The sequence below is a fragment of the Pteropus vampyrus genome, unplaced genomic scaffold (assembly GCF_000151845.1).
Source record: "Pteropus vampyrus isolate Shadow unplaced genomic scaffold, Pvam_2.0 Scaffold125, whole genome shotgun sequence".
In the NCBI taxonomy this organism is placed as follows: Eukaryota; Metazoa; Chordata; class Mammalia; order Chiroptera; family Pteropodidae; genus Pteropus; species Pteropus vampyrus.
Genome location: NW_011888906.1, coordinates 4,885,756 through 4,901,659, shown reverse-complemented (window position 1 = coordinate 4,901,659; position 15,904 = coordinate 4,885,756). Strand labels below are relative to the sequence as shown.

At 44.6% G+C, this 15,904-nt stretch overlaps 1 protein-coding gene across 1 annotated transcript in view; it reads left to right on the top strand.

Moving 5' to 3' along the window:
• PTPRT (protein tyrosine phosphatase, receptor type T) overlaps window positions 1-15,904 on the top strand; it is a 124,365-nt gene that overhangs the window by 37,061 nt on the left and 71,400 nt on the right. The window contains exon 2 of the mRNA XM_011366637.1: window positions 737-927. Within this exon, the coding sequence (XP_011364939.1) occupies window positions 737-927 (191 nt within the window). The remainder of the gene's footprint in view (window positions 1-736; window positions 928-15,904) is intronic.

The following is a 15,904-nucleotide window of genomic DNA, read 5'->3' as shown; positions in this document are numbered from 1 at the left end:
CAAGCCTCCTTACCTGCGAGGTATGATCAAGAGCGTTAAGTGGTAGGGAAATTAGATAGTAGGTAGATGGTGGTCCCTGATGCAGAGCCCATAGTAGGAGAGAGCAGATGAGAGGGTCAGGGTTCCTGCTATCTGCTGGTGACCCAAGACTGGCTCCAGTTCCTCCCAGTATAAAACCCAAAGAAAACAAACTAATAGAGAAACCAAGTCACAGGGTTGCAGGCAAATGGCCCAAAAGCATATATGTGGCTCTGATCTCCAGGGACCCAAGGCTCTCCTCACCTGCAGGCAGGCACCAGAGACTATTTCCAGACACCCTCCTTCCTAAACAGGAGGGTGCTCCCAGTATCCAGCCTATCTGGATTCTCAGAGGTTCCATATTGGCCAGTGTTGGCCAAGACCACCCCAACGAGCCTGGAGGAAGGACTGAGGCAGGGGTGACAGCCAATCTAGACTCTGTCTTTACTCCATCAGTACACACCCTTGAAACAGAATGAACCAAGGTTATTTGTTTCATGGTTGTTGTTGTTGTTGTTGTTGTTGTTGTTTTAATTCTTAAATCTACCACTACAGCCATGCCAGGGAAGTAATGTGTCTCTCTTTTTGTGGTTTCCTCATCGGTTGAATCCTGAGTTAGTTCCTTCTGCCCTTCTCAGGTCATGCTGGAGGGAGGCATATAGTCTAGTGGATAAAGCTCTCATCAGTGATGGTCTGTTCTGCCTCCTTCTCTTTGAAGCAGACGGTAGCCGTGGAGAGCTGTCCCAGCCCACCCTCACGATCCAGACTCACCCCTACCGGGCCTGCGACCCTGTGGAGATGAGCTATCCTCGGGACCAGTTCCAGCCTGCCATCAGGGTGGCTGACCTGCTGCAACACATCACCCAGATGAAGAGAGGCCAGGGCTACGGGTTCAAGGAGGAATATGAGGTAAGATACCAGCCTGTGGGGAAATGGGTACAGAGGCTCACGGGTGCCTGGACCAGCAGCGTCAGCATCTCCTGGGAGCATATTGAAAACACACCATCTCAGGCCCCACCTAGACCTCCTAAATCAGTTACCTACATTTTAACCAGAACCTAGATGATTTGTATACCCTTTAAATTTGAGAAGCGCCATCTAAGAGAGTCTGATTCCTCCTTTCTGCCCCCCGCTTCTTTCCCACACTCTCTTTCTCTTCCTTTCATAACCCAGTCCTCGCCAAAAGTTCGACCCTGTGGAGTCACAGCTTCTTTCACTATGAAGCTAGAAATGGCTCAAGCCCCCATCCCACGTGTCGTAAGAAAACCGGCAAATCTCCCCTGCCGCGATTCTGGGAGGCTTGCTTGTTCCCGGTCGCCTCCTGGCTTTGCTTCTGTTGTGTTCTCAACCCTCCAGGCCAACACTTCCTCTCCAGTGACTGCCGCCCCCTCTCTCTGTACCTTCTCCTCACCTCTGCGTTAGGCATCCCGCTCCTTCCTCCCTAAAGCATCTCTAATACGAAGGGTTCGTGAGTGGCGGTTGTTAACACAAGGTTGGGGAATAAGGAAGGCTTGCAGCAAAGTGCAGGCAATGCCTGGTTCCCATGTCCTCACAGATCTCTGTATCCACTGCCTTTCCCAAAAGTTCTTCTTAGCGTCCTATTTGTTTTTTCCAGGAGCCAAGAAAAGGCCTCCCACATCCCCTCCCTTGATTATGCAGAAAAATTTCTTTTTTCGTCTCACTCTTTTTGTTTCAAACCTTGCCCTTTAGGCCTCACCTTTTACAAATGAAAAGTAAAATAAAATAGAAAGAAAAACTCTTGAAATGTTTTCCTGAGCTAAGGAGCACCTCACTCCCCCTGAGGAATCCTGCAACCCTCGTCAAGCAGGTTGAAATCCAGCTGCAGCCAGCTTTGAAAATTTTCTTGTTTTACTTTTCCTTTCCTCTCTGTCTCCCTCTCCTCCTTCCTTCCCAAAATATCTTTTGAGCATCTACTGTGCACCAGGCTCTGAGTTATATGAACTAGTTTTTTTTGTGGCTTTTTTTTCACATACGGCATGTGCCCCAAATATGCTGGGTTCGGCTTCACTGTATGCAGTGAAAACGCATTGGCTCAGATGAGACACATTTGGAATTCTTGATAATGCAGGCTAAGTTTATCTCTCAGACTATATTCTCAGAAAGAGCTTACAAAGCAATTATTTCAGAAGTTATGTGAGGTCATGTAATTGTGCTAAACTGGGTGTCCGGACAGCTGGATTCCAGTACAACAAACTGTATGACCTTAGCATATCGTTTTGCTACCTGAGTTTTGGAATTCTTTTATTTGTTGAGTGAAGAGTTTGTATAGGTAATTTCTAAGGACCCGTCTGGCCCTAAAATTTATGGGAGTGTAAACCATGGTGGCAAGGGGCATATCTGACACATTTACAAAAACGAAAACGGTTATATCAATGCATGTGAGTAATTACCAGCTTGGGAGAACCAGCAGTTAATTTCAAATTTGGTCCAAGTAAAGTAGCACATTTCATATGCTCAATCTGCTGATTTGGGGAAGGAGGCAGTCTCATCACCTCCCATGCCTGGGCCTTATTCCCCAGGGGCTTGGCTGAATAGTCCCAATCCTTTAAAGTGGGTGGGTGGGGGGCGGGAGGAGGAGGGTAGTTGGAGGAAGGGGGTAGTTGGGTGCATGTGTGTGCTTCTACACACATACATAGATCTGTTTGCTGAGCAAATGGCACAAGAGAGTGTGTTGTTTGTAAAGGCATATTCAGTATTATGATGGTTTCATATGTCAGTCACAATACTTAATTTGTTTTAAAGTTTCAAAGAGCATTAAGGTATATATGTGACTTAACAAGTACTCGAAGCCTGAGAAACATTGTTCTAAGAACTTGCATGAAATCCGAAAACAAAACCAAAAACACATTTGACTACTTTGGTGCATTTCCTTCCAGAATAATATCTTTTTTAAAAGCATCCATCCCTGAGTAGTTTTTTTTTATTATTTGTACCTTTTTGCATTTTTCAAACTTTCTCTTTTTTTTTTTTTATAAGCAATAGAAATATATTTCTCATAGTTCTAGAGGCAGGGAATTCTAAGATCAAGGCTTTAGCAGATTCAGTGCCTGGTGAGAGTCGCCTTCTGGTTCATAGATGCCCATCTTCCCTCTGTGTCCCTACATGGTAGAAAGGACGAGGGATGTCTGTGGGGTCCCTTTTATAAGGTCACTAATCCCGTTCACAGGGGCTCTGCCCTCATGACCCACACACCTCCCAAAAGTTCCATCTCCTAATACCATCACACTAGGAATTAGGTTTCGATATATGAATTTTGAGGGGACACAATCATATAGACAAATATTCAGTCTATACTACTCTTCTATAACTATAATACAGTGATAAAGGTGAGGAAATCTAACATTGATATATTTGTGGGGTTTTTTCCCCAAAAAACTTTCTGGCATGGAAATGAACTGTTTTTATAATGAGATAGAAAACAGTACATGTTGTTCCATCATTTGGACCTCAACCAGAAATATAACTAACTAGACTAGCCTTGGCCTCAATTAGTTCAAATTATTTTAATCAGTTAACTAGAATGCTTAGCTTCTAGTTAACAGTATTTCCTGATTAACCGGAAGTTAATTTGAAAGCATTGCTTAATAGGAGTCTTTCCACAATGTGCTAGTTCACTTTCCTGGACTATAGCTGGCTAGTGCTTTGATCATCAAAGCTCCTATGATGTCTGGAGTTTACTTACTGAGCATAAAAGACTATGTCCTATAAGACATAAGACTCCTGGGTCCCAAGATGGTCCTAGATATTTCGGATATGACAGTGAACTAAAGGGACAAAGATCCATGCCCTTGTGAAGCTTGTGTTCTAGCAGGGGAAATGGGAAATAAACAATAGACTTAAAAATCAGTAAGTTGTTTTATAATTACTTAATGTAACATGTTAGTAAATAATGTAGTATGCTAATGAAAAATACTGTTTTCTGTGTTACAAACTACCCTAAATTTTAGTGACATAAAACAACCAATTTATTGTGCTCGCTGATTCTGTGAGTCAGGAATTGGGACCGGGCACAACAGGGACAGTCTGTATTTGCTCCATAATATTGTAAAAGTGAGGACTGAAAGCATCTGAAAGTGTCTTTACTCGGCATGGCCAGTGATTGATGCGGGCCGACAGCTGGAATCTCAGCTGGGGTTGTCAGCTGGAACACCTGCACATCGCCTCTTCAGGTGGCCCAGGCTTCTTCACAGTATGGTGGCCTCAGGATAATTGGACTTCTTATCTTGTAGTTCATAGCTCCATAGGTGAGCCTCCTAGCTAACGAGGTGAAAAGTGCATCACCCTTCATGGACCCAGACTTGGGCATCACACAGCATATCTCCTACCACATTCTACTGGTTCTAAGCAAGTAATAACCGCCTGTGTTCTAAGAAAGGAAAATTAGACTCCATCTCTCTATGGACGGAGGGGCCATTGCAAGATTCTAAAAGACAATGCAAAACAGGAGCTATTGGGAAATACAATCTTTGGATGATACAATCTTCCACAAGTACCATGGAAAAAGAAAGAATACAGCAACAAAGAAAGGTGTTGTATTCCAGGGATGTGAGGTGAAGGGGGCTCTAATATTAAATAGGGTAGAAGGATAGGTGAAGGGGGCTCTAATATTAAATAGGGTAGAAGGATAGTCCTAAATTAGAAGGTGAAATTTGAGCTGAGACATGATGGAAGCTCTCTGGAGGAAGAGCATTCCAGATCAAGGGGATCATATACCTGGCATGTATAAGGAGGCCAAGAGTGGCATAAGTAAACAAAGGTCAAGAGTAATAGAAGATGCTACTAGAAAAATAAAGGGAGTCCTGACTATATAGTGCTTTCTAAGTCCTTAGAAGAACTGTGGCTTTTGCTCTGAATGAAATGGAAAGCCACTGCAGAGTTTTGAGAACACAAGTGATGAATTATCTGGCATTGTTTTGAAAGACTCATTCTATCTACTGTGTTGAGAATAGACATAGGAAGGCAAAGGTAAAAGCAGGGAGACGAGTTAAGAGGCCCCAGCGGGAACCCCGATGAGAGGCAACGGTGACTCAAGCTAGGAGGTGGCAGTGGAGGTGGTGAGAAGTGGTTGGATTCTAAATCTATTTTAAACATACATAGAGCCAACAAGATTTTCTAACACATTCGATGTGGCATGTGACAGAAAGAGGAATCAAGGGTCGCTTCGAGGTTATTCCCTGAACCACTGGAGAGATGGAGTTGCCACCAACAGAGGTAGAGAAGCTGCAGGTCAAGCAGACATTGGGGCACTGAAACAATTGTAAGTTTAGTTTTTAACTGAGTTTAGGATGTCTGTTAGACATCTTAGTGAAGATGGAAAGTAGGTAGCCGGAATTTGGGAAAGAAGCCTGGGCTGAGGAGAAATCTTTGACATATAGATGATAGTAAAGCCACAATCCTGTTCAAAGTCACCAAGCAAATGAGCATAGAAAGAGACAAGGATCAAGGACTGAATTTCAAGGAATTTTAAACTGAGATGTTTGATTGAGCACTTTCCATAAACCAGGCATCGTCCTGAACTAAGGAGATGAGATAGAGAGAGGCCTTTGCATTCTGAGGAACTTCAAGCCTCTTCTTACAGACAAGCATAGAAACTGATCATTTCGGTATCCTGGCAAAATGTTACAATAATGTATGCCCGAGGGGGTGGGGTCCATTCAGCCTGGCTTGAGAAGAGACAGCCAGTGGCTTTCTGGGAGACATAAATCCTAAACCAAAGCTTGAGAAATAAGTAAAACCAAATGAAAGCAGGGAAGGGTGTTCTAAGCAGAGGGACTGAAACAAGCTATGCATCGAGGTATGCAGGGAAGGATGAGTTACTAGAACCAGAGCAGCTTGGTACATAAATTGTGGGAGGTAGCATGGAGGGAAATGAGGCTGAAATTGTCACTAGGGGTAGGCATGGAGCGGGACAAGGAGATATTTGTCAGGCTAAGGAGTTCGGATTTTATTTCAAAGGCCATAGGAAGAAGGGACCAAGATTTTTTAACCTGGATTTGCATTTTAGATGTAACTATCTAGCCTAGATCAGAGTAGGGAGAGCAGAGGCAGGTAGGTGGCTAGGACAATAATTCAAGGAAAGATGGAATTGCCTGAACCGGGAGACTGGGCCCAGAGCCCAGACAAGCCCACACACATTCTCTCATGTACAGCCATAAAATCAGCTCCTTCTCTTTGGCCTGAAAAACTCAAGTCTCTCAATATATATTTTAAGTTCAATGACTTGAAGTAATGTATGAATCTTCCTGAACTGAGAGTCAAAATGCCTGCATTCAAGTCCTGTCTCTTTCCTTAACTAGCTGGGTGACCTTGGGCAGGTCACTCCTCTCTGAGCCTCTATATACATATGTATGCACTGAGGGTGAGGGGTTGGTCAAAATGATCCAAAGAGCACTTCTGATATTTTGAGAATCTATGTAGGAACCAACTGTGCAGGCCAGCTGGCCCTCCCTCCTACTGATAGTCCCACTGGACCACACTCTCCAGGGCTACCACTCCCCCAGTTACAACTCAAGTCCTAGCAACTGTGATTGACCATGGCCCTTGGGTTTCTACGAACCCAAGGAGGCCTAAGACAAATTAACTGTGCCTGCCATACAGATGTGAATCTTAGAGGCGTGTAGTCCTGGCTGCATGTTAGACTGACCTTGAAAAGTTTTAAAACACCAATGCCCAAAGCCATCCTTCAAACCAGATCCCTGGGGGTAGGATCCAGAGAGCTGTACTTTCTAGGCTCTCCAGGTGACTGTATTGTATTTTTAAGGTTGAGACACTGGTTTAGAAAGATCCAGAGTCCCTAGTGCATGCCCTGCTTGTGCCCACAGACCCATCATGCCACTAGCTGTATTAGCTACTGATCACATCTGATGTCCATGGAGGCATATGATGACTGCACAAATCTCCTCTGCCGATGGAGCACAGCCACATTAAAGTCAAGAAGCTTCTGCATATAATCTTGGACTGTGGGGTCATCCCTCCTCCCCTTCCTACTTCCCCCAGCCCAAATTCTCCCACCTTCCCCAGAAGAAAAACCCTAAGCATGCCAGCAAATGTGAACAGAAGTTGGCTGGAGAGTGGGGGTGTCTGTGATCCCTATAACCCCAGCCATCATAATGATCAGAAGAGTAGCCAGTTTGTGGAAGATAAGGGACAATGGGAAAAGGTGACTTTGTGATTGGAAGAAGGAAGGGAAGCATGTTAATGCCAGTCCAATCCAGGCAGTCTGTCATCCTAATGAATGAAACAAGTCCAATAGGGTGACCAGAAGGTATCGGGTTATTATAGCTCCATTAAGCTATTTAAGCGGCAAGGAACAGCTGTGGGGAGTATGATGCAGCCTAATGAAGAGCAAACATTTGTTCATTTTCCAGCTCTGGGCGGACACACCATGTGCATGGTTCTGTGGAGACAGGCCAGTGTTTCCTTCTTTCTCTTAGTCATCAGTGAGTGATGGTGGGCAAGCAGCCTCCTGATGGGGTGTAACCATGGAGATAGGTGCTTCAGGTCACCGCAGGTGCCCCCTTTCTCTGTTCAGAGCCACCTAAGCAGAGACAGGGTAGACCTTCTGCTTCTCCCACAACTTTTATTTTCCTCAGGTGGTAAGAGGGTCACAGAACAACCCCATGCAGGAGAGCCCTGAGAGATTCTGGTCCAGCTCCTCAATCTGCAAGTGAGAGTGATTCTGGGTAGAGGCGTGGAGAAGTAGTGGCCAAATCATGAAAGGGAAAACCATGATCGTTCTCCAACTCTGGGAACTCATAATGACCAAAATAGGAATATTTGGACTCCACCTGCTCATTTCACTCCACTCCCCATGGACTAAAATAAGGAGAAAATGGGCCACTTCCAAGGGGTGGCTAAAAGGCCTCAGTAATCCATGTTGGTTTCACACTTGGAAGGTCTTCTTGCAGGAAAGAGTTCATGTAGGAGAGACTGTTAACTCAGTCTTTTCCTTTGAGTTCATCTTTATTTTTTCACTTATAATTCTCTTTGTAACCCAGCGAAACGATATTTTCTGTGTTTAACATGGAAACCCTCCCCAACCAAGTGAGCGATTTTCAGGTGGTACCATAGAAAACTCCTTTGACCAAGAGTCGAGACCCGGTTTTCAGTCAGCTCCTACATGCCGGATGCTCTGTGACAAGACTCTTCCATCTCTGGGTCTCCATTTTTATCCTCTGTGAAATGTCTGCCTACATAGCATAGACTCCTGATAGTCCAGGTTGCTTCTTTATTTGGCCGAAAATACTTATTGAGTACCTACTTTGTACCTTACACTGTTTGTAGGCACTGAAGATAGTCAGAATGCTAAATAAAGAAAATAAAGACCCTGATTAAAAGGAAGCTCATGGTCTGGCCACACCATGTAATCACAAAGCAGAACTCTAATTAAAATGCTTTATAGACATTTGAGTAAGGGCGGTTCAGGGTGAATGTAGGTGTTGGTGGTGGTGTTTATTTTTGCTTTTTGTCAGTTGTTGCTGCCAAGATCAATCAGAAGCTTCGCAACAGATGAGACACTGAGTTGAAAAAAGTAGAAAAAGTCTGGGTAGAGGAAAAGCCTGTGTGACAGAGGCTTAGGAACATAAAAGAATTGAAATGTTGCAGGCTAGCTCTTAGAAGGGAAACAAAGATGCCTGCTTATGAAAAGAGAAATTAAAATGAAACTAGTTGTGGAGATAAATGAGAATTTTTCACTCGTTGTACAGTTTTCAGAGCAGAATTAACAAGCTAATAGCTATGGCCTTTGACAGTCCACCTCTTAACTCTAGCTGACTTCAGCGTCAGGGGAGAGCTGTTGACCCAGAGACAATGACCCAGAAACTCTTGCATAAAAATAGAGACAATGTATGGAGGGGACTGGAAGTCTGTATCCTGGAATTGCATGCTGGGGTCCCCCAGATCATAGGCTGAGAGCTTCCCCATTCAACTATAGGCTTCTTGAAGGTAAAGATGGGGTCTTACCCATCTCTCTTCTCTGAAACATCTATAAAATAGTGCGTAAATACTAAATATAAACTTAATTGAGTTGCACATTGCTGGTGAAAAATTTTGTGACTAAAATAGTTTCATCCAGAAAAAAAAAAAAAAAAAAAAGACAGTATTTCTTTTAAAAAAAGATACCAACACAGAAAGACCCTCACATGTGTGGACAATATCTATAGGTGCACCAAGTGTCTGCCCTTACATTTTAGGTTGAGTCTTCCCCAAGTGTTTGCTGTTTTTATCTACCTTACTGCCTTAGACCGTGGTTCTCAAACTGTGACGTGTGTCAGAATCACCTGGAGAATTAGTAAAGAACATTAAGACATGGGCCCATTGACATTAGACAGGACCCAGGCCTCTGCATTTTACCAGATTCCCTAGGAAATTTGGATCCCTACCAAAGTTTGAGAACCACTGACCTAAAATTTGTCTTTTAAATTTTTGTAGCTTTTAATGGGGCCTTTTAAAGGGTGCTTTGTGACTCTACATGCAGACACATGCTCAACTATTCTGCCTTGATCAAAGCTCTTGTCACAGACAAATACCTGCATCTTGCTGCAATCTGATTTTCTACTTAGCTTCCCCAACAGAACTCATAAATTACCTTCTATTTAGTGACATGGTACGCAATAATATTTGCTCTCCTGATGCCACTGTGAGTAGACATCATTAGTCATCCTCTCCTATCTTCTCTGTCCACATTTATAATCCCTAAAGTATGTGCTTTTCAGCAGAGAAGGAGGCATTTGTTGAAAGGTTGGCCTCTGCCAGGGCCACCACTAACTCATACAGCACCTTAGAGTAAAATACCAAAAGGTACACCTGTCTCAAAATACTTGACTGTCACCTTCCAGAAAATATTCATGATATATACAGAAATCTATCACTTCTACCAAGTGTATGATTTTCCCTTAGATGTGACGCTCTGTACAGCCATCTATGGTGGCTCTTGCCATCCATCAGCTAGCCACCGTCTCCAGTAAACATAGGTGTTTACTGAGTCTGTGGACCACAATTGAGAAAAGACCTTAGGCTTCCAACAGCTCATGAAACTCTTTCTCACTCCCTGAATACTCTGTCTTACCTGTACCTAGGTGAGCAACTTTCCCCAGTTTGTGCAGGGTAGCCCCAGTTTTAAAATGAAACTCCTACATTCCAGGAACCCCTTGGGACCAAGGTACACCAGGATGAATGTTGCTAGGAGCTCCCATCTTTGGTCTTGTGACAATAAACTGAGTGTTTCTGATCAAAAAGAGGCAGAGAGTAAATTCTAGGAGTGAGCCAAGGGCCTCACTAGCATATTCTTGGGAAAGACTGGGATGGAAGAGCCTTCGAACACCTATGATGTATCAGGCACTGTGCTAGGCATGATCTCAGGTAATAACTGATCATCACAAAACTCCGTGGGGTATATTATTTTGTTATTTACATACTTTAAAATTTATTTTGGGGAGGGAGGTATACAGCTGTATTAGTTTTAGCAAATGCATAGAGTCATGTAAACTGCAGCACAATCAAGATACTTAAGAGTTCCATCAGCAAAGAATTCCCCTAGGTATAGTCAACGCCTTCTCCTAACCTGAAGGGCGTATTATTGACTTAGTTTTCAGAAAAGTTAATTGAAACTTGGAGTGGTGAAATGATTTGCAGTAAAAATAATCACTTTGTCTGCCTTTTGCAAAGCCCTGCCTTTTCCCTGACTCATGCACACTGTTAGTATTTCTTGATAAGATAAACGAACAAAAGACCCAGGTGAAAATGGCACCTCCTTGGTGAAGACTGAAATCTTCCCGCTCCAGGAGAGTACAGTGATGGGCAGGGCACAGGGACATCCTAGCAGCCTGGACTAGTCATGGAAGAAGCAGGACGTTCGCTGTGTCCTGAAACATCAGCCAGGAGCTGCCCGGTCAGCATCCCCTCGGTCTGGTTTTGCTGCACCCCACGGCATGTCATATCCAGTTATCTCTAGGCATATATAGTCATGCCAGAGGGGATGAAGGGAGCCTCGTAGATGACAGGCTCTGCTGAGGATAGTGGGTGAACAGATAAATTAAATGGACCTGGACGCCCTCAGCCTTGCATTGGAACAGAGCTGTTTCTGGAAGCTCTGTGTTCTGACAAGACATCTCACTATTTGGGGCATAACTCAAAGAGGCTTAGGTGCAAAGAAGACTGAGGGTCCAAAGAAAAATGGCAAGCTTCAGAAAAACCTCTTGTATCTCAGTAGGGCCAAACCAACAGGTAGGAGAAGGAGCCAGCCAAGCATGGATCAGGGAAAATCTTCAGTTCTAGCAGGAAACTAAATTAAGTGGGAAAATGGAGGTAGGTTGCACAGTCCCATGGACTGACTCAGCACAGCAGGGCATAAAAGCCTTTGACTATGGCCATGCGGTCTGAGCGAGCGCCCCCTGGCTCCAGGGGGCCTCAGCTCTGTGGCTGGGAGGGTGGAAGGATGGGTGGGTGCGTTGCAACCATAGGGAGAGTTAGTCTGAGGCAGGCACTGGAGGACAATTTTATCCTCCAGTCTATAAAGCCTATCAATAAGGATGAAGGGAGGATTCAAGAGACAAGCACTCTTAGACATTTGCCATGATGCCGGCACTGGCTCAGCGCACCTCCCCCCAACCAAATCTTAAAAAAAAAAAAAAAAAAAAAAAGTCTGAATTATTTCCATTGACTTAGAACAAAACTCTCATTCTGGGCTGTCGTCCAGAAGATCTCCATCAAGTGCCACCCCCTCCCCAGTCACGTGTCACTCTCTCGCTCTTACCCTCTCTGCTCTGCAGTACTTCTCTTCAAGTTCTAGAATACACCAAGCTCATTCTGTCTCGGGGCCTCAGCACTCGCTGTCCCTCAGCCTGGAACATTCTTCTCCCGCCCTTACCGTGGCTGGCGTCTGCTCATCACTTAGTTTTCAGCTCACACGTGTCAACGAGGGGCCAGTGGGAACACATGTGGAATTGACCGAGCTGGGTTAGGAACCGAGGGACATTGCAGGAAGAGGATGTTAGAAGGGACACATGGGATGTGGGCTGCGTTAGGTGACTTTGGGCTTTGTTCTGGATTGGAAGTGGTATGATTGGGTACCTCAATAAATCTTAACTATGAGAAGAAAACACGAGATAGAGGCTTATGCTGTAACTAGCAAAGAGGCAGCGGTCACTCATATTAGCCGGGATAAGGGGATGTTTGGTCTTTTTTTCTTTGGCTTGGACAATGTTCATATATTTGTCTGTGTTTAGATATGACTACAGAGTGGTTATGTTTTTGTCTTGCTCCATCCTAGTCTCAGAGCGGCCTTCTTCGACGTTGGCCTTCTGCGAAATTGTTTATGTTCAACAGGAAAGCACCAAGGTCCAGCTGTGAGGGCTATGTCAGCTCCCAGAAGTCAAGGGGGCTGCTTTTTTCCTTCTTGAATGTCACCTTTTCAAAGCATCCTGCCCAACCTACCCTATCTAAAGCAGTCCCTTGTCCCTAGTCACTGTCTATTCCAACACCCTCTTTATGGCCATCACAGCTTTCATTATAAACAAGTACCTTGTTTGTTTATTTCTTGTCTGCACTTTCCCACAACCAGAACATAAAGTTCATGAGACCGTCTGCCATACCCATTGCCAGTATTTCTAGGACCTCGCACAGTGCCCAGCACCCAGACAGTCACTGTGGATGGAAGCGAGGTGGGGAGGAGAAGCAGACTCATTCAGTATGTCATTTCCTGTTTCTGGACCTCACTTTACTGATCTGGAAAATGACGCAATAATTTTCTCAAAAGATCCTTCTAGGTCTGACTTTCGAGGATTCTATGACTACCTCGGCGCTCAGACCTCCAGGCATGAGGACATCCCCAAATGCATCTTTTAGGACTGAAAAAAAAAAAATAATAATTACTTTAGAAAAGCAGTACTGTGGAAGAGCAGGAAACGTTTCCACACTCAGAGAAAGGGGTGAAAATAGAGCTCAACACTCTAAGGAGAAGAGAACGAGAAAAGGAAAGCGGAGATTGATAATGGATGGATATAACGAGATGGCAATTTTGGTTTCAAAGGAGTGTGATTAGCTCCTAATGACTGCCACCATTCCCTGGTCAATCTACTGTAACTAGCCACTAATGTAAAAATAATGCCCCTCGGCTCGGCTGGCTCACTTTGAAGATGGAGATGACTTTCTCTTTTATACTTTTACCCCCTCCTATTTTTTTTTCCTTCAAGAGATGATCCCCTGTGAGATTGCAGCTCCCTAAAAAGGGAAATGGATGTGTGATCAAAGTCTGCAAATTAAGGGGTCATTACCGCTCCCTCCTGGGTAGAGGCTCTGTTTGTTAGGTCTCTTCTGCCTTCGTCACCATCTTCATAGCTCCCAGGCAAATATTTAGTCCTTCAACCCCCCACCTCCACCCCACGGGGGGGGGACAGAGGCTCCGAGGGTAGGGGCAAGGGCCTGCGTGGTTTCCCACGGAGAAGTGGCATTCATGACAATTGTACTGTTTAGTTTAAGACTTTTTTTCAAAAGATAGCTGCATGCTGGGTACATCCTGAAGGACACGGCCTGGATGTTGAGAGGACTCCCAACTGTGCCATTTAAGGACTCTGGGGGTGGGCAGGAACCTTCATCAAATCTCTACAGTGTCCCAGTACAGAGGGTACATGCTTATTCTGCAGGGCCCCACTGAGTAGGGCAAAGGTAAGGTATATAGAGGCAGAGTAAACAAAAAACTGTCCAGGGAGGTTTGTCCAAAAGTGAGACTGGACGCTTTATGGTGTAGTGAGCTCTCTGTCACTGAGGGTATCCAAGTAGCAGATGCTATGGATAAGCTTATCAGCTGCCTAAAAGGCCCTTGTGGAACACAACTAGATAATTTTCAAGGTCACTTCTACCTCTGAGTTTTCAGGATCCTTGCCATCTCTATGCACAGAAGCCACCTTGCCCACTAATTTTTTCATCTATCTATCCGTCCATTCATTTATTCAAAAGGGGTGATTCAAGCACATATGAAGTACGAAGCCATTATTGGGTTCTGGAGGGACAGATGTGAATAAGATGCTACCTTTTCCCTGTAGGAGCCCATTACCAAGTTGGGAGACAAGACATTCAAATTATTAGATGTAGAAAAGTCCATCTAATAATAGAAGAAGCAACTGACCAGCTGGGGACACGGTGGGATGGTGGGAGGGTGAGTGGGGAAGGTTTTACAAAAGAGAGGATGCTTGAACTGGGTGTTGAAGGATGTGTAGGAGTTTACCAGGTAGTGTCAGGTGGAAGAGCTTTTCAGACAGGGGAACAACATGTATGAACTCAGTCTCAGAAGTCTGAAGCACCCGAAATTGCATTTTAGTTCCTTATCATTAGAATATTAATATAAGAACACGAAACAAAGCTGCAGGGGTATGCGGGGTGAGGTCATTAATGAAAGATTTTGGGATTTATCCTGAAGACCATGGCAAAGGGAGTAACTGGGTCCTATTCCCATTGTAGAAAGATCTCTCTGATTACAGTGGAAAATGGATTGGAGGGGACAAAACCAAAGCAAGAGAAACCAGTGAGGAGACTCGTGGGAAAGTATTTCTTCAGGTAAATTCACTCTTTGCAAGAATCATGGCTGCACATTAGACTCACCCAGGGAGCTTTAAACACTACCAACACTTGTGTGTCATCTCCAGAAAGTCTGATTTAATTGGTCTGGGGTAGGGCCATGGCTTTGGCAGTTTTAAAGCTTCCCCAGATGATTCTTATGTGCCACCATAACAAAACCTTAAGTGAACTGTAACCTGAACCCTGGCGCATAGTAGGTACTCAGCAGATTTTTTTTTTCCTCAAAAAAAGTAGTATGAAATCAGAGTGTCCTTGTACTTGGCTTCATAGCACCTTGGGGTGGATATAACTGGAAGGATAGTTGGCTTTTATTGCAGAGGGTTTCGGGTAGAAAATTCACCCCAGAATATTAGCTTAAACATCGAGAATTCCAATGCTACCGCTGAGACAAGCACACCCCACCCTTACAGAGAGCCAGGAATGTGTAGACCTGACGAGTCGCCTGAAATGGCTGGAGCTACCCAGCTGCGTGGGGGGATGAGCGCAGACGCTGGAATCTGGGTTCTAAGAGTTATATGCAAAAGCAAGAACCAGTCGTTTATAATAAGGAGCAAGAAGAGGCGAAGGAGGAAGAGGAAGAGGGGAAGAAGGGAAGACAAGCCCTCCGCTTGTAAAATGAGCGCTTACCTATCTCCATAGCGCCTTTGTGACGCTCAGGTTTAGGGCAGGGATTGGTGCCCAGAGCCTGACTGCTGTTTTGCTTCTCCCCTAGGATGCCTGTCTAAGGGTTTCTGAAACACAAAGAACAAAATCCTTATCCATTGGTAGCGGGGAAGGCATTCTATTGCCCCAGTCTAAAACCCTAGGGACACTAAGTTGGAGAACATGGCTTTGCTCAGGAAGCCCATTCAAGGACCTCTCACCACTTCTCCATCTGATCTGGAATGGCTAGGTAGCAGAATGGGTACCAATTCTACCTACCCAACCACTACATAGTTGAGGGTTGTGGTCATGCTTCTAGAACGAAGGTCGGCAAACTATAGCCATAGATTAAATCCAACACCTGTTTTTGTAAGTAAAGTTTCTTTGGATCAGAACCACGCCCGTTTGTTTGCGTTATGTCTGTGACTGCTTTCACTCTACAACAGTGGAGTTGAGTAGAAGTAGTTAGAACACAGACTACATGGCCTACAAAGCCCAAACTGCCTACTATCTGGCCCATTATAGAAAACCTTTGCCAACCTCTAGATTAAGACCCACCCAAGCTGGCCTAACACATGGGAGACTGGAAGCAAAAAAGGGTAATTGTGCGTGGGCTGGGTTTTTAATAAACAGTGGTCCTGCCCGCCTGTCA